This window comes from Podarcis raffonei, chromosome 9 (genome assembly GCF_027172205.1).
Source record: "Podarcis raffonei isolate rPodRaf1 chromosome 9, rPodRaf1.pri, whole genome shotgun sequence".
NCBI classification, from domain to species: Eukaryota; Metazoa; Chordata; class Lepidosauria; order Squamata; family Lacertidae; genus Podarcis; species Podarcis raffonei.
In genome coordinates, this window is record NC_070610.1 from 51751748 (window position 1) to 51771124 (window position 19377).

Sequence of the window (19377 nt, forward strand, 5' to 3'; positions counted from 1 at the left end):
CCAGCCCCTGTGGCTGCCCATCTCCTGGGGGTAAAACACCCCCAAAAAGCTCAACAACTTCAATCCTTAAAAAAGGTGAACAATTTTGGTCAGCTCTCACGCATGTTCACTTCATCAAATCTGGCCCTCTTTGAAAAAAGTTTGGGCACCCCTGGTTTAAGGAAACAAGCCAACTTAAACTGTGGCTGGTTCTTCTTTCCCTGAACCATAGCTAACATTAACTACAGTTCTCTATTTGCACAAAATTAGAATCATAGAATAATAGAATTGTGGAGTTGGACAGGACCAGGAGGGTCATCTAGTCTAACCCCCCTACAATGCTGGAATCTTTTGGGCAACATGGGGTTTGAACCCATAACTCTGAGATTAAGAGTCTCATGCTCTACTAGTTTCTGCAGTTTGTTGAAAATGTAAAATGCAGCTGTGCCAAATAAAGAAATATCAGGCGGGGGCGGGGGGGAGCTCATCCAGGTTAATTCCTGAAATGAATCTAAATGGAGCCATTCCATAACTGAATTGTTTTGCACACCTCTGAATAACTAGAAATGTAACAGGATTTTTTAATTTCATTTTTTTACCTGGAGAGACTGTTTTAGAAGGCATCTTAGATCCACTTTGCATAGCATTTTCCGTAGGACAGCTTGTACCTAAAGTTTCTAGTTCCCCTCGATTCGAAGAAAATACAAGATCAAGGGAGGGAAGTTTCAACATGCATTCCACCCGTGACACAGGTAAGCAGCTGAACTTGATCTGTGAAGGCTGAACAAGAGAGAAACACATTTTTAGGACACATATCAAACCATATAATCAGAACAGAACAACTACCAGCAACTTCTGTTAACTTTTCTTTTATGCCTTTATGCGAGTGAACTATAATGATAGCCACTTGGCGGTGACATAGCACCCACTGGAGAAGACATCATTCAGCTCCAAGGAGCTTACCATATAAAGTCTGACAGCAGGGAGAAAACAGTAAGGAATAAGGAGGTTAGTATCCTCTACTAACTAAGTGATATTGTTTGTGGGAGAAATGCTTGGAGGACAACTTCCATATGAGCAAATCAAGAAATTTAGGTTGCTTTATCACACTTCTCACATAACAAGAATGACACATGAATCAGCCTGTCTTAGGCTCTTATCTGTGCTAGCATAGATGCATGGATTATTATAATTTGGACAACTATGCTAAGTGCACAGATTGACTGTCCCCTCTCTAGCTGTTTCCACAGTCTTAGGATTTAGCTATATTGTAAATTCATTGGAATAAGGGTGGGATACAATGTAACAAATCAAGATATTAAGGTGTCAGTTCTCCCTCTTTAAACATTTCCAAAAACTGTGTAACACATACAAATAACTATCAGTTATGCCATTGACTCTAATGGGACATGAACTGCCCTCAATATGTAACTCAGGTCCTCACCTGGACTCTTACATAAACTACAACATCAACAGGGAAGGATGAATATGCCGATGTTGATGAAGATACTAAGGAGGCTGTAGATTCTTCCAAAGGGTCTTGCATGTCAAACTGCCCCATATCCTCATCCTGTGAAGTGACAGCTAAAAAAGAAAAGAAAAAAAGAACCAAGGATATCATTAAAACAGAAAGGAACATTTAAATGGAAGTGGATCATAAAATAAAAGATGTGGTAGAAACAATCTGTGATACCTGCATAATTCCTTTCTATTGGAGTTATAGGGATTGTTTCAAGGGCCTTCTCTAGGAAGTCTAACAGGCAGGGGCTAATCACCATTTCCTCTGGCAAAGACTGGAGTGCAACCCAAGCGTATAGTTTTGCTGTTTTTACACCACCACTTCCTTTTCCTTTGGCTGAAAAGTTTGAGGAAAAAACGGTTTAGTGGAATACTAATTCAACCATTTCAATTAGAGTACAAATTAAAATACAAGGTGTGTTTATTTAAGTCAATATCACTCAAACCATTCTGGATGATTAAGACAACAATTTACTCCTGTCCAATGGACTAAATCCCGTGAGGTTTTTCCATGTACAATGTTGCTTCATGTTGATTCAACTAAAACATATTTCAGTGCTTTGTCTTCGGCTCTGCTAACTCCTGCTTTCAGCACTCTCCCCTCCAACAAGCTGCCACTGCTGTTTCCCCTCCAATGCTTGCAGCTTGGTCCCCCATGGCACTGTTCCATTCTGCTCCCAACCCGTGGTTGCTGCCACACAGGAAGAAGTCAAGTTCCTTTTGGCCTGCCTTATAAGTTTCTGATAGTGCCACCCCCACCAATCCCTGCAGGGAAGAAGGTAGCCTCACTGCAGACACTGATGAGAGACATTGTGAGGCAGGTGCTGACTGTGCACATGTTTTGGACATGAGCACAGCGATCTAGACGTTAGTATTTTGCTCACTGCTGCTGCAGCTAGCGACCTGAAGCAGATGGGACTGACAAGGGAGCTGAGGAGACACAATGAACAATGGAAAAAAGAACAAATGGGGAAGAGTAGAAAAAAATCCTGTAAGACTTTCACAGGCCGCAACAACTAAGTAGAGACGAAGAGTGAGGCGAAAGTCTCTGGTAAGGAGGTGGGGAAAGGCTGAGATTAAACCACACTGAGGAGAAAACGAAGTAAACCACTCAAGTCTCAAAAGATCAGGAACTAACCAGAGACATGGGTTGTTACCTCACAACACACTCACACAAAAACACAAATAATAACGCACAGGCCTGAGAAGCAGAAGACAAGAGAAAGAACACACTCTAAACATCTGCTTCAAGTAATGGCAGGAATGAACTGAGACTGCAGAGGGAAAGAAATCCAGAAACTTTCTTTGCAGCAACAGCAGTCTCGCTTTCAAACGCTAGGGGGAACTCAAGTCCCAGCTGAGGACATATTAGACTCAGAGAAGAATGGATAAAAAGTAAGAGCACATATTTTCTGTTTTTTCGAGATAAGAAACAACATGCAAGAACAAAGTGTGATTTGTTCTTCGTTTGTTCTTAGCTTGTGGCTGGTGGGGAGAGAGTTTAACCCTGAGTTCTGGTTCTGAAGACACAATAAATTAAACCTTAGGTTAGCATAAGAACAGGGCAGGAGCAAAGCAGCTGCAAGCTCCTCTCCAGAAATCTGTACATTCGCACGATCCTGATAAGCCGCAGTTTGGGTTACACTGTGTCAGGCAAACCAGGCAAATATGTATGTAGACTGGGTCATATTATAATGCTTGACTTCAGTCACACAGCTTTCAGTGCCGAGGCCTCTGAAGTAAAGGCAAAGTAAGTAGGGAAAATTAGTTTTATTTGGTGAAATAAAGTTTCTATAGAGAGAAAATCTAATAGAAAAAGAACAAGAAATCGATGAGAGTCTTTAAGGTACAGGGAAGTTTCTATCCTGTAAATTTTAGCAAAAATTAGAATTATTGAATAGTACTGGATGTCTATCAGTATGTTTTAGGAGTTAATAACCATGATCATATCAATCAAGTAGGATGCTTTATTAAACTATGAAGCAGATTTAGATCTAAGCATGGAACTCCACAGTATGGAGAGAATTAAAGCAAAGGTACAGCATGTAAAAGAAATCTCTACCTGATGGGAGAGGTGGGGGTTGGGGAGGAAGTAAAGATTTAGCTTTGCTGTAGGTAGGAGGCATGGCAGTATCTTTCATACCATACAACTTGGATTCTTTGGAAAGGGTTCTTGGCAGAGATGACCCTCGGGATGCATTTGGCGATTCAGTCTTTAACATCTTTGAGTTATAATGTAGCTGAAATGAAAGAAAAGTGTAGATCCATCACCAGTGTGTGCCACAAATGAAAAAACCCTGCCTATTTATGCATTCACAGCCACAGTTCCCACATCTAGGCAGAGCAACAGTTTCTTCAAAACTTCTTTTTGAAAAGAAGGAAACCTATTATTTGAAGCAAAGCTTTATATTGAAACATAAACATCTTCAATTCAAAACTGCTCTAATGCACTAGAAGAAAAGTCTTGCCAAACTGGCAATATTCTAGCTGTCATTTTCTCACAGCTAATTATTGTCTTTGCGTTGGGTTTCTGGGCTGCTGTCCTTATATCATTTATACAAGTTTGATAATTTTATTATTGTGATTTATCATCTATTATATTTTTAACTGTTACTGGGTGTTGCCTGGAGTATTTTCTTTAAAAGAGAGAGACAGAAAAGACGGTGTATTTTAGAAGAAAATAAACAGGCTTTGTTCAGGCTCTAGTTTGCATTCCATAGTGTTAGAAACTCTGCGTATTTGTTTTGCCTAGAAATATCGCAGGTGGTATCTTCTGCATTTTATGGCCTTTAAGGCTCATGGTACAAATGCCCAAACAGTACATTGCCAATGCCATGTCTACAGAAGAGCAAGAACAGCAAAAGCACCATCCTTGTAAGCACTTTATGTAACCTAACTTTCACTACATGAAGTTTCCATCCACTCAAAACACTGTCAATACCCAGGCATTTACCCACCATAATATGCTTTAGAATGGAATGCTCATCTCAGCAGATATATCTCAGGGTTTGTACTGATACCTTATTTAATGGTAAAATCCAGGTTTTGCCACGTAGTGATTTTATACTAGAGGCTGGGTTAAAAATGTAAGTTCCATCTAGCCCAACATATTGTTCCTAAAAGCTGTTTGTCTGGTTAGGTAAGCATTTCCAGGATTTACCTTATCTTGAAGGTTTCCATACTTCAACTTGGTAACAAGGTTGCTCTGTAAACTATGGAGACTATAATAACAGACAATCCACATTTGCATCATACCTTGTAAACCCAAAATAACTGTCACTTATCTAAAACAGGATTTGTACTTCAACGCATATGTGTAATTTTCAGCATCACTGAAGCTGCACCACTGAGATTAGGAGTTAAGGGATAAAAAAAAACTTGGGTTGTACTTGATCACCTTTGTTTCAAGGAAAAGACCAACATCTCCCAGCTTTCCTCCATGCTTTTTTACCTTCACATCTACACCAGGAATGTAAAATACTGTTGTTTCCAGGTCACCAGACTTCGTCTGCAGAGATGATGGAACTTTCTTTCCAGCCAGTAAGTGAGTAGTTGATGCATAGTTAGTTTGAAATTTCTTCTTTCTTGAAGGAGACTCTTGATCTAAACTTCTGGAACTGCGATCATAGCTTCTAAACAGTAAACAGCAAGGAACAGCATGACTTAACAGAAATGTAAGTGTAACATTATGTTATTTACAAAGCTGAAAGTGAGCACTGCTAGGAATAATTGAAGATAAACCATGGGTTGGATTCAGAATTCCGCAAGCAGAATTCTGTACATGGAATGAGGTGCTTTGTGTCCTAGCTTCTCCTTCTCTTGAAGGCTCCTGTTGCCTCAAAAAATATTCTCCAGAGAGTTGAGGGCTCCAGAGAGTGTAGGAGATGGTGTGGAAGGCTGTATGTGGAATTAGTGCAAATTGCTTCCTCCTTCTGTTCATGGAAGCCTCTACTGGATCCAAGCCTCTTCTGTGAATGCAAAGACTCCTTCCATTTGTAGAGGAGTACCTCTGGGTCTCGGGTGGCGCTGTGGGTAAAACCCCAGTGCCTAGGACTTGCTGATCGCAAGGGCGGCGGTTCGAATCCCCGCGGTGGGGTGAGCTCCCATCGTTCGGTCCCAGTTCCTGCCCACCTAGCAGTTCGAAAGCACCCCGAAGTGCAAGTAAATAAATAGGTACCGCTTTATAGCGGGAAGGTAAACGGCGTTTCCGTGTGCGGCGCTGGTGCTGGCTCGCCAGATGCCGCTTAGTCACGCTGGCCACGTGACCCGGAAGTGTCTCCGGACAGTGCTGGCTCCCGGCCTCTTGAGCGAGATGAGCGTGCAACCCTAGAGTCAGACACGACTGGCCTGTATGGGCAGGGGTACCTTTACCTTTACCTCTGGGTCTAACTGTATATAGTTTAATATTTATGTCTGTTTCATTTATTATATTGCCTCCTTGAGCATTTTATTCAGGACTCCATTTACACAGACACAAACCGGAAGTAATAAAATATGATGACTGCTGCTGCACCCTGCAGACATTTTGGTTGCTTAAATTCAGCTGAAGTAGATACAAGTCCCATCTATGCAAAACTGCGTCCTAAGAATCTTTCCTATCACAATGGAAAAGAGCCACCTGAATGTAGTTATGTTCCATCTATATATTCATGTTTTAGAGAAGACAGACAGATCTGATCCATCAAGTTCTGTATCAGAGTTCTCAATACTAACCAAGGTTTCACATCTATAAAAAGAATGGATATTATTTAATGTTGCTGAATGTATTGTCTTTTGTATTTCTGATATATATTTTTTATGATCTGTGATATTGTGTGTGTTGCCGCTGGTCTGTGAGCGTATTAATAAATTCATTCATTCAATGTTGCTGAATGGAAAAAACAATGGCTACCTATTTAGATCGTTGCCTTAAAATAAAATTGTCCATTCCTTAAATTTTTTGTATACGGGACATAAAAATTACCATGAACCTTGTAGCATATGGCATATAATGTAAATTGCCGGTTAATCTTATGGAGACTTGGAGAAGATTTGTGTCAGAAGCATGCTGCTCTTCTCAGTATGGCTTAGTGAACCTGCTCCGCTTCCAGCAGGGCTCTTACCTCCTTAAGCTTATGTCATCATGTTCTTGCTGAAGCGTTGTTGGATGAAGCACACACTTTCCACAATCAATTTCAACTCTCACATCAAGTTCAAAGTCAATATTCCTCTCTGTAGTTGTGCCAGTCACACTTCTGCTGGCCGGAGATGTTGGCCACCGTTCAGTAAACAACTGGTGGACAGCAGCAAAACCTGTTGCTTTCTTGCGAGAAAGAGTCCTGTAGAAAGCAAACAACTGTTTTGGAGCTCTTGACGAAAAGAAGCTTATTCAACTTATTTCATGCGAGGACTTGAAATGTTTCTTTAGTGTTTTACTATGCTACATGCAAGGGCCAAACTATATGCGAAGTGGATGCGTTTTACTTTCATTGGAAGCAGCTGTTCTAGAGTAAGATTACCAGATTTTTTTCCCAATGCATCCGGGGACACTTTTCAACTTCAGTAGGAATGATATGATTTTGTATGGGGACTGATTTGTAGAAACGGGGACTGTCCCCGGGAAACAGGGACATCTGGTAACCTTATTCTAGAGGCCGCCCCCCAACTTGGTTGGATTGCGCTGTGATGCTGGGGGAAGGAGGCTTACCTCTTTCCTCCAGGTCTAACTTAAATCACTTAAATTTGACTCCCCCAAAGCCACAAGGGGGCATCCAAATCACCCTCCCTCTTGTTGCTTCCATAAAAGACACTGGGAGATCCGTAATCAGGTATACTCTTCCGGTAAAGGGGAGGAAGGGGAGGAAAAAAATCCGAATACATGCAGCACACTTATCTTAAGTTGATATTGCAGTGCACATGTGATTCAGATCATTCAAGCATTTACAAGGGATTTAGGAAAACAGCAAATGCTTTATATGGAAGCAGACTATTAGCCAACCTGTAGCCCTCCAGATGTTAAGAGTGATGGGTTTCTTTATCTAAATTACTGTTAACTAAAAGCTTAACTTTCACAATTAAGGTATTGTTTTTAATAATATGCTCACTGTGTTTTCCTGTAAAAATAAGGCCTCTCTCTTTCATGATCATCTTCTTTTTCAGAATCCTCACTAGTTGAAGACAAGCTGTCATCTCGTCTTCCTTCTTCAGGCTGGAAGGGAATGCTTGGTGAGAAGACAGCTGGAGTTTTGGGTGAATTGAATACTGAGCATGATCCTTCACTAGTGGATGAGTAATGGGATGGACCATCAATGGTTACTGACAAAAGATCCAATTCTGTCTCCTCTGGAAACTAATTGCAAAGAAAAAAAAAAGACATCCAAGTTATAGCTACTATCTCTATCAGAGGGAGTGGGGAGAAATCAGGTGTCTGAAAGGCAAAGCACATCAAAAAATTATCCGAAGTAATATTTATTACTTTGGACTGTCCAAGGAAATTAAGCCATGAAACATGTTTACAAACAGATGAGTGAATGATCTAAGACAAGCACCTTAGAAAGAGAAATTAAAAAACAAAGCAATAAGCTTAGGTTGGGAATACATACTAATATGAATGGTGATTTTATAAAAAAAATTAAAAGCAAAGCTACAGAACAGCAAGAAACCCCAAGACCACCTGCAAATAAGAGGAATGAACAGAAATTGTTAGTGAATGGAAGTGCATGCAAAATTCTGGTGGTACAAAAGGTATAATACTATCTTTACAGATATGCTTTTAAAGATCCAAGTAAAATAATGAATACGACCCTGGGCATTTTTAAGGCTAAAAGGTTTCAAGAGGCCTTCATGTATACTGGTTTGGTTTTAGACGAGCATTTAAGTTTCAAGGAACGCTGCAATATGTATAGGGATCAGGATTTCCAACTTTATGCTTCTATCCTGGCTTGCTTTCCTGGTTTGTTAACCGACAATAAACCAAAGTTCATTGGTTTGGACATAATAGGGAATATGCATATACAATTCGAATATCATTAGAAAATGACATGTTTAAAGTGTTTTGATTCCCATACTTTGAGTAATGATTTATGCCTCAAGATCTTGGGTTTAAACAACCTGATATAATGTTTTGGGCACTCATTTAGATTGTCATTCACCGCCCATTATTTTAAGGAATGGAATCTTGTCTTGGCCTTTCTAGAACTATCAGTGTCAACATTCTTGGTTTGTTTAGCGAGACAAAGATACATTTCTGATGAGGAATAACTGATCTTTCATCAGCAATCTGTCACTGACCACATCAGCTGAAACAGTCAGCCTATGACAATAATCTAAAATTTAGCTTCATATTTCTGACTTACAAGGTCCTCTACCGCCTGCCTTTGTTTTAGAGATATCTATTTGTAGTTTTAAAGTTTTAGCAATCCAAATATGTTAAAGACATCTTACGACCTACCAGACTTCCATGGAGAACAAGCTCCAGAAAAAGAGAAATGATTAACACCACCCAAGAAAAAGAAGTACTGCACTTTGCCATATTGCCAGGTTTGCGAGTGTGTTGCCTGTATGCGTTATGATTAGCTAAGAGAGATGATCAATGAAGCGCTTTTCCATGCGATTAATTAGTATACTTATTGATTTTGCAAATACCTGAAAATACCCTTCCCCTGGAAGGCTGGATTGTTGTGCAATCCCCAAAACTGTTTTATTCAACTTAATTAAAAGTGAAAAAAGAAACAAAAATTAAAATAAGCATATCAAAGACACTGGCGTGTTTAATGTGGTAACGTTGTATAAAAACCAAATTTCATTAGTGAACATAGCAATGGCTATATATGACAAATTACTAAAAAACTTAACACACCAAGCATGACAGAATGCATTATATGGATAACATGCACATGTATGTAACATTATATACAAATACACTAATGAATACACATATTAAAATATGTATATCTTTCACACACTAGTTACTGAACTGAAGGTAGTCTAAAGAATGCAGAATTAAATCTGAATACATTTTAATTTTTCTTTACTTGCGATATTTGAAATATGCAGCTAGGGTACTGAACTGCCAGACAAACTTTCCCATCTCTATGTAACAATCACCTATTCTTAGTATATATTTCATCATGGGACTTAATGAATGCAGCACAACAGCTGATGGCTGTCTTACCGTGTCCTGTATGTTGAAAGTGACTCTGGGTCCAGGAGATGCTCCATCTACACGTATTTCTGGGAGGTCCTCACTTTCTCCAAGACGTGTACTATTACATATATAAAAAGTCATTTAATATTATTAATGCAGAACTTCTCAGTTATTTTATTCATATAGTAAATCTAGACAATAAAGGGTAAACACAGAGGCATTTCTGACAGTTGCTCCATTATTGTGGGACTCCTTCTCAATTTAGAGCCACAACCTGAACATCTTCTAGATATTCTAGTCCTGAGTCTTTGGATTAGGCAGATTAAATGGCAATTCACTGACTTGCAAGAAACCAACTATTTCACATGGTTAGGAGCGACACAGCTGCACTGGATACAGAAGGTGTATATAATACTTGATTTAAAGTGGTAAAACTAAAGTGGTAAAAAATTTAAGTGGTGGGGCTCTTCAGGTGGGGTTGGCTCAATTTTCAGTCATTTCCATCCAGTTCTATGGGACAAAGAAAACGGAAGGCAAAACCTGAATCTCCACCCCAAATCTGAATTCACCCATGGTGGTGTATATTAAGTTGCTGTTCAACCCATGGGGAAACCTAAATTACTAGACAATAATGAGCAGATGCAGAAAACATACAGATTAACACCTTTGACCTCTGAACAAGTACATGCATTTGTGTGTGTGTTTTTTAATCACCTTACCTTGCTCTGTCCATTCTTTTCAATGGTGGCCTTCCAGATGCTGTAATACTTTTGGATCGATTATAGCTAGGTTTGTAGCCTAAGCCCCATTTGTCTTTCAGAGATGCTGCCTAAAAACAATCAAACAAAAACAACATTATTTCAATATTCCATCAACAGGACACTTACATAGCTTGACACTAAGGCAAATCAACTATTTAGGAATGCTACTTACCTACACATTCACACAGGCTACAAATATTGTACATCAAAGGTATGATACTGAAAAAGTTAATTATGCTGAAGTTCCATTGAGGTCTGAATCTATTTGGCCAGCTGGGTCACATTCTACATTAGGTCTGCTTAACGTAAGGTCTGTGAATAGATTTAGACTCGCTCCTTAGAGCTATAGGTTCCAAAGGAATTTCAAATGATTGTTGGGCTTGATCAAAAGGTTGAGCAGGGTTTCAAGAACTTCTCAAAAGTGTAGTTTAAAGCATCTCATGCACTTCACCTGCAAGCAGATGGTTGGCGCTGTTTGCTTACCAGAGACATGCATAAGATGCTTCAAACAGCGCTTCTGAAAAGCAATGGAAGGCAGTCTCCACACTCATGTTTCAGCTGAAATGGGAGTGTTGGGGTTTTCTAATGTGTTTCTCCTTCATTTAACATAGAAGGGGACAGCTGCTTCAAACAAGACTTTAGCAAAAGGCCCCTGTGCTCCTGTTTCAAGCTGAAATGGAAGGGCAGCACAGGGCTGTCTTAAAGCCTGGGCAAGTCTCCTCACGCTCCTTTTAAACTTCCCAGATCAGATATAAAAATGGGGGGGGGCTGGAGGGGGCTCACAGTGCTGTACATTAGATTTGGCCCGGGAAGCCAATCTTGAGAAGGATCTGGCCTTTGGAGCTGAAAAGGTTCCCCCACTCCTTTGGTGTAAAGAAGGAAAAAAATAGTAATTGTGAACACAACTCCAGAGAGAACAGTAAGCCAGCACAGATCTGTGGTGGAGAGTATGGGATGAGAGAACACATTTAAAGGGATAAGACAGCAGGTACTGTGAAATGGAGAGAGGAAAAGGAAGATGGGTTCATATAATCTATGTTATATGGAAATAGGTGCAAAAAAAACCCAGAGCTGACAGAAATTGCTAAAAATGAAACTGCTGACTTGCACCAAAAAGGCTTTTCCATAGTTAACACAGAAATGCATCCCTCTTCTGTTAAAAAAAAGTGGCTCTCAGAGTGATTTATGTACCTGTGTCTTGATGATATTTATTTAAAATTTATACCGTGCTTGGTTGTAAAACAAAAACTCCCCTCAAAGTGGTTTACAAAAGGTAAAACAGTAAAATTATCAATAAGAAGAATTAACAATAAGAATAATGCAACATTTTGAAAAAGAACATTTCAAAACAAACTATAGCCAATCATTTCAAAGTAGCAGTCACCAAATGCCTGGGTGAACAGGAATGTTTTCAAATTCCACCTAAACACTAATAACAAAGGGGACAGCTACACAGAGGGCATTCTGTAATTGGGGGGAATCACTACAGAGAAGGTCCTGTCATATCAGATACAGTGCTCTACTATCTTTTTAAAATGTGAAAACAATGTTCATGTAGCAATGTTACTGTGCTACAAAGGAATCTTAAGAATTGCTCACCCGCATACTTGACCTGCGCAGTTTTTTACGAACATCTCGGCGAATATCATTGACAGCAACCGACTCCAATTGCTGGTAACGTTGAATTTCTTGGTTTATGGTTCCTTCACTTGCACCCAGTTTCCTGAGGACAGAATGGTGAAAACTCTGAATAGAAAACTAAAGACAATTTGGTGTGACGATTAGAGCGGTGGACCTGGAAAGGGGAGGCACGGGTTCAGGGCGTTGGACTAGATGACACTTGGAGTCCTTTCCAACTCTACAATTCTATGAAATCCTGACACCAGCCACTTTCTTCTTGCCAGACAGAGTTGTTGTGAGGATAAAAGAGGACAACTATATGCCAAGGAGATGTTTGGAAGCATAGTGGCATAAAAATGTAAGATACAGTTTTAATCAAAAAGGCAGGTCTCTCAAGTTGATTTAATTATTCTGATTAAAAGGTGTTTTGTTTTTTTTTAGAAAGGAAACACGCACACTTACTTTAGATCATCAATTACTTTGGCTTGTTCATTCAGCTCCCTTATGTCCACCAAACGTTTCACATACTTTCTTCCTCTCTGCTCTCCAGTCTGGTTATTAGATATCCCCTGCCTCCTATAGTCAGCATTCTCCTATTTAAGAATTAGAAAAGCATTTCATGTCATTGTCCGTTAAAAGTGGTAGCATTTAAGCAGAAGACCAGGTTTTCTACCACCAATCAAAATAGCATGCAAAATCATTTCGAAAAGAAGCCAGCTGATTCTTGATTTGCCAGTGACCCACTGATTCCACCATTCATTTAAAGAGATGCTATATATGCTACATACATGTCCCCATGAGCAAGACCTGCCCGCTTTTAAGTGTGAATTGTTAGGATAAGCAGTATCACTTGATGCTGATCCCGACAGATATTCTACAGGAACAGAGTGACGATGGCTTTTGGGGCTCAAGCCCAGCAGGTGATTTACAATCCGCTGCCCAAAAGTGAGCTTGTGTACATCTCCACATAGTGGACCACCTTCTGATTTCTAAATGATAACAAATAGCAAGATTAATAACTCAAGAAATGTTGATGCCACCTTTCTCCTTATCGTCTGGCCCTTCTCTTAGGGTTCCTTGCAGGTTCTCTTTCTATTCTTTCCCACATGGTATACAAATGCAAGCTACTATGTTAACTCTAGAGAGATGTAGCAAATTCATCTACTCTCCACTGATCCCGGTCCTGTTATTCCTGTACATAACCAAGCTGTCCCTCACTTGACATCAACTAACTGGAATTTCTACTTGTCAGGGTCTGCAGATTGACACTGGTTTGCAGATAATCTTTGAACTAGGTTTAGGTTTGTTGTTTAAAGCAGTGTTAGCCAATGTGGCACCCTCCAGAGCTTGTTCAACTACAACTCCCATCATTCCTGGCACAAGCCATACTAGCTGGGGCTGATGGGAATTGCTAGACTACAACATCCAGGGTCACTATGTTGGCTACCCCTGACTTAAGAGTCTTCAACAAATCATTTCTTTTAAAAAACCCTACTACTACACTGTAAATAAATTTCAGTACTGGGATAACTAGCTCTTTAATTTTAACTGAGGAGACCAATACTATGCATGCTTCTTTGGAAGTGAGCTCAATTGGACTTGCCTAGTAAACATATGCAGAACTGCAGCCTTAATCCAATACCAACATTCAAAGAACTGTAAACCTAGTTCTGGGGGTCCAAAGAAACTTCTTTTCCTCTAAACAACAGTTCAGCAATTGAAACTAAGGGGAATTCTAAAAGCAGTTTGTGTTATGTTCATTAGCTGTTCAAACAACACAAACACATTCCATTGAGCTTAATGAAAGCTCCTTGCAAGAGTCTGAGCCCACAAATATAACTTGAATCATGCTGCACTCTGTTAATACATATTACGAAATTCTTATGTCTAAGCAAATATGCAGTATGCCAAGCTGCTATTTTGCTTCATGTATTAGAATTATATTTAAGATTTATTAATCAGTTTACTAACCACACTAACAGCAGGAGACATGTTATCAACTTCATCCTCATCTGATAGGTCAACCATGTTAACAGAGTTAAGGTCAGCAATGTCATCTAAATCTTCTTCTCCTGTCAATGTTGTAAGGGTGTTTCCTAGAGCATTTAATCTTTTCCCAATGTTAGGATCCATGTGCACATCAATGCCACACATCTTCCATAGCACATTAAGAGTCCATGTCCCAGCACTATTACTTTCTGTTTTGATAGAAAAAAGGGGTGGGAGAGAGAGCATCACATTTTATTTAGGTATCAAAAACTAATATCTAGTATTTCACCAGCAGCTTAAAACATTTTTTCTCAGTTGTACTGTACATGGTTAGAAACATCATAGCAGTTGACCACATTCTGCAACGCACATGCTGCATACTCTTTTTGTCTTTTTGGCAGATGGGAAAAAAGGATAAAATAATGAAGGATTGTCACAGGAACAAGAAAAAATGTGCAGTGCTTTCTTCAAGTGGGCAATTAAGCTTTATTTACTATTGCTATTACTTTAACATTTACCTCAACATCTCTTATATTTTCACATTCTTATTCAAAGGCTGAACAGAATAATCACACACTGAACTAGAACCATAGAATTGGAAGAGACCACAAGGGTCATCTAGTCCAACCCCCTGCAATGGAATAGTTTGCTCAAACCCATGACACCAAGATTAAAAGCTATACAGTGGTACCTCGGGTTTCATGCGCTTCAGGTTACAGAGTCTGCTAACTCAGAAAGAGTACCTGAGGTTAAGAACTTTGCTTCAGGATGAGAACAGAAATCGTGCTCCGGCGGTGCACCGGCAGTGGCAAAGAGAGGCCCCATTAGCTAAAGTGGTGCTTCAGGCTAAGAACAGTTTCAGGTTAAGAACGGACCTCCGGAACGAATTAAGTACGTAACCAGAGGTACCACTGTACCAGCTTTTGTAACATTCTATAATGTTTTAATCCAACTGTTAAGACCCACCCCCACCAAGGCTACAATTTGTTCCTGAATATAAATCTCCTGTATTAAAGACTGAGATGGGATGACAGATGCACAATAAAAAGGAAGACTCACACAGAGACTAAAGCTGCTTTGAAATAAGTGCTGATTTGAAATAGCTCTTACCTGCAGCTGCTTGCCCTGTTGTTCTTGAGCACACTTCATAGGTGCCATCTGGCACTACGCCTAAAGATGTAAGAAAACTACAGTGAACCTACCATCACATCACAAGGCTTTTTAGGTGAAACTTGCACTAATATATAATCAATCATTTCCTAATCATATTTCATTGTCCTGTGGTAGTTAAACAGGAGTGGATCAAGACGCTCCTTTCAGCAAATAGAAGGATTCCTTCTGTCCACAGAATGGACTTTTTGTAAATCAAAGATCAACTTTCCCTTCCTCCTGCAGTGCCCTGTGCCACCTCCCCACAGGGTTCTGGTTGGTTCCTCACCTCTGGAGAGCTTTGGGGGGAGGGGCATACAGGGTTGCAGAAAGAAGCAGGAATCACTGAAAATCACTTTCCTCTATTAAATTGGCAGGAGTGGCCCATGCATGGAACTCTGTTCATGGGAAGACTGTATCCACCCCATTAATTTTCTTGAACTGGCATTTGGACATTTCTTATAGTAATACTAAATTCTTATTTCTGTATTCTTCTATATAGGGTAGGCATTCCGCCCCCCAAGCACTTTTGGATGCCATTTGTTCTGAAAGTGTCTGTCCAGTGATGGAAGGGTCCTATCAATTGAAAGATACAGGAGCCAGTTTCAGCACACAGACACCAACCCATGTCCCCTATAAATCTGCTCTGGGAAGAACTTCTGAAGGACAGCAAAAGTGAGAGGAAATCGACAAAAATGACTTCTCTTCCTGTTCCACTAGATAAGCCTTCCGTCAGTGCTGACACACCAATGGATGATCCAGGAAATAAGAAGAGTTTGGAAGGGTTTGGATTTGATATCCCGCTTTATCACTACCTGAAGGAGTCTCAAAGCAGCTAACATTCTCCTTTCCCTTCCTACCCGACAACAAACACTCTGTGAGGTGAGTGGGGCTAAGAGACTTCAAAGAAGTGTGACTAGCCCAAGGTCACCCAGCAGCTGCATGTGGAGGAGCGGAGACGCGAACCCGGTTCCCCAGATTACGAATCTACTGCTCTTAACCACTACACCACACTTGTCTTACTTATTTTTCTAAACATGAAGGTGAAACACAAGTTAGGGTGGTATTCCATGAATGCATACCATCAGTACAAGTATTCCCACTTGAGCAATGAGACACCACCCCTTTTTTCCTCCCCTTGTGCATGCCCACACCCTCCCGAAATATATTCCAGAGGGTTGGGGAAACCCTGAGAACAGATTTAGTAGGGGAAGGAGAGGAAGAGAGAGTTCTATTGTGCAAGCAGAAATCCTTGTGCTGAGAGAACGTTCATGGAACACTACGTAGGAAACACCTTATGCTTTTTTGTGGAGCTTCTCAAAATGTTCAGAATTAGCAATAGCCGAGACAATAAGATAAATGCTTACAGGCATTCATGACTAGATCTCCCCGCACTTCTGGCTTCCAGTCATCCCAGCTTGTTTCAAAGCCATCAGCAAAGCGAATGCAGAAGTTTTTAAAATGACCTTTGCTGACAAGAGATTCTGAAGAGCAGGCAGTAATTAAAGTACTTTCAATGGTCAGGACTAATGCAGAACCAGTGTCCAGATCAGCTGTATGATTAGACTGAAAAAAGCAAGGAGCTATTGTATAAAAGTCTATTTCAGAAATAAGAAAGAATTCAGGCTGAATTCCTCACTCATAGTCATTTCTAGTCTCCCTTTATGAAGTAGGTACACACACACACATCAAAATTAACTTATATAAATTAGTATTTAATCAATAACTGGATCCCTGGCAGCTCTCTTAAGATCAACCCCCTACAGCAAATTCCTGCTTTTCATTACAAGTATGCACAAACTTGTAATTAAGCCCATCTTTATGAGTTTTAACTTTAAGGGTTATTTCCTAATGTTAGTTATTTACTTTACAGTACCTAGCATTATCTAGTTTTACAAAACATCCTTTTCATGGATAAATCCATGATAAGCAGCATTTTTAACAAGCTAGCATATATCTAGAGGCTGCAGCACAACATATAACTGCAAAAGGCAGTTTTTCAGTTTCAAATCTAACATGAACTTCACAGGAATATATAAAGCGCTCTCAGTTACATTCTACATTCTATTACACATGGGGAAATACAGCTCATCAGATGTTATTGATAACACTTATTACTTACACAGTAACTCTGTTTTTCTTTCTGTCCCCCAAAATTAATCTTGTGGCCCTGCCTCTGAATCTGTACCAATATTAAAAGCATTACATTGATATGTTTTGGTCATTGAGATCTTTTAAAAGCAAAAGTATAACAAGATATGTACTGTATTCAACACTAAGTCACCCAAACCTTTTAGCTTTAGTTGTACTACAAAATTCAATTTTATGGTACATATCATACAATCCCAACTGTATCCATCATTATAGATAATTATTAGACTATGATATAACAGTAAATATACATTCTTTCATTTATTTTAATCCATATCAATTGCAATTTATTAAATTATATGTTGTGTTTTGCTTATAAGGCTTTAAGAGTAGTGTATATTATATTAATTCTTTCAGGGACAAGGTCACATCATCTAGTTCCAACATCAGTGTAGTTTTTTTTTACACTGTGCTCTAATGTGCAAATCAAAAGCAGGTGGACATAAAACATATGCTTCTCATTTATTTCAGCTGTACCATCACAATAATAAGAAAACTTCACTGTAGAATTTGGAGACTTTTTTTTAAAAAAATGTTTTCTAACAAAGTGAGTAAGAAACATAGCTTGTGATATGTGCTCTCTCTACAGCATAAATACAACGCAGTACTAATTCAAGTTTCAGGGACTCAAAGAATTGGACTCAACTATTCTACTAAGAGCAGACATTGAAATTAATGAACCAAACTTAGTTGTGTTTACTAACATCAGCGGAACTATTCCAAGTAAGAGTAGCACTGAATACAACCTAAACTGGTTAATTTATGAAATATTCACAGTTTTAGTTTTTTAAAAGATGTACATTGTTAATGGTTACTATGTAGGTATACTTTAAGATCTTATCACATACTTAAAAGAATATTAAGAAAATAAATTGAATCTATAAATATTAGTAAAACGACCATATTAATTATAATCTGAAAAATGTATTTCTGAAATTAAGATAAACCACTTGCAAGTCTTCAAACATTTCAACACATTCAGTTTTGAGATATCTAACCATCAATGAAAAGGATTACTGAAATTTTTGAGTTTTGTAGCTTCTCTCAAACAATAATTATTACCCAGAAGAATACTGATACTGCAATAGTAAACTTCAGTATCATTTAATTTTAAAAAATTATGTTATTTTCTTTAATACCTGTGGTGTATTGGTGATGGGAAGGCAAATTCCCAAGTCATTAACTGTTAGCTGGAGGAAGAGTGTCCCAAAAGCTTGAGCAGATGTCTGCTGGATTCCAGGTAACATATCAACTATTTCCTTTGTAGCCATATGAATATCTTTATTCAAGGCCATTCTCTGTTCATTCCAGTTGTCATAAGCAGCCTTGTAGTTCAGCCAGAAAAGCACAGCTTAGCAAGGGGAAAAAATGTTTTCACTATTTTAGAACAAAATAATATAGAAAATCATTCTAAGTTCAGCTATAATAAATTGCTGTGCCCTGTCAGTTATTGAACACATGTTTCTCTGTCTTGTTCTGCTTCTGGACTACAATATATGTTAATATGGCATGGAACCAAGTCAACATGATTCTGGCTTTTGGCCTTTTAATTAAAGTAATATTTCCTTGCCTAACCATAGTTTTCAGTGCACACGTCTATTTTGGTAAAACAAAAACCAACACAGGGTCCACTAGTACCTCTGTCAAAGGCCACAGGCTGAGCAAAAACAATTGGTCGGTTCAAAGTAATGAGCACAGCTTCCCGATCTGACGAACCGCTGATTTCTTCTCTCAGAGCATTTCTTAATCCAATCCGGGTTTTAAAATAAGCAACTTGATGGAAGTCTGATCCAGCTTCTTCATAAACCTTAAGACATTCCAAACATATCAACAGGGAGAATACAGCAGAGTAAAAAACCAAGCTTGGCAGGATACAAACATAATAATTTTAAAATGGAGGTATAAACGTACACTTATTGGCTAGGGACCAGAGTTGGAGCAGATTTGGGGGAGAACGGGAGACCAAAAAAGAAGCTGAAAGCACCTCATTTTGTGAGTGGAATTCAGCTTATTAGAACAGGGTGCTTCCAGCTCCCTTTTCAGCTTTCTGTGCCCCCTCTATTTCCACTCACTGAAGCTTTTCAG

General features: G+C 39.2%; 1 protein-coding gene across 14 annotated transcripts in view; it reads right to left on the minus strand.

The window, feature by feature from the left end:
* BLTP1 (bridge-like lipid transfer protein family member 1) overlaps positions 1-19377 on the minus strand; it is a 100761-nt gene that overhangs the window by 12166 nt on the left and 69218 nt on the right. For 7 of the 14 annotated variants that reach the window (XM_053403483.1, XM_053403485.1, XM_053403480.1 and 4 more), the window contains 19 exons: positions 18931-19099; positions 18432-18643; positions 17264-17323; positions 16509-16707; positions 15103-15162; positions 13975-14201; positions 12792-12992; positions 12466-12596; positions 11983-12106; positions 10342-10451; positions 9650-9740; positions 9121-9183; positions 7581-7825; positions 6600-6815; positions 4949-5129; positions 3560-3737; positions 1673-1834; positions 1424-1563; positions 579-759 (listed from right to left, as the gene is read on the minus strand). In XM_053403483.1, coding sequence (XP_053259458.1) covers positions 579-759; positions 1424-1563; positions 1673-1834; positions 3560-3737; positions 4949-5129; positions 6600-6815; positions 7581-7825; positions 9121-9183; positions 9650-9740; positions 10342-10451; positions 11983-12106; positions 12466-12596; positions 12792-12992; positions 13975-14201; positions 15103-15162; positions 16509-16707; positions 17264-17323; positions 18432-18643; positions 18931-19099 — 2950 coding nt within the window. The remainder of the gene's footprint in view (positions 1-578; positions 760-1423; positions 1564-1672; positions 1835-3559; positions 3738-4948; positions 5130-6599; positions 6816-7580; positions 7826-9120; positions 9184-9649; positions 9741-10341; positions 10452-11982; positions 12107-12465; positions 12597-12791; positions 12993-13974; positions 14202-15102; positions 15163-16508; positions 16708-17263; positions 17324-18431; positions 18644-18930; positions 19100-19377) is intronic. The other 7 variants (XM_053403484.1, XM_053403482.1, XM_053403486.1 and 4 more) reach the window with 7 other exon arrangements.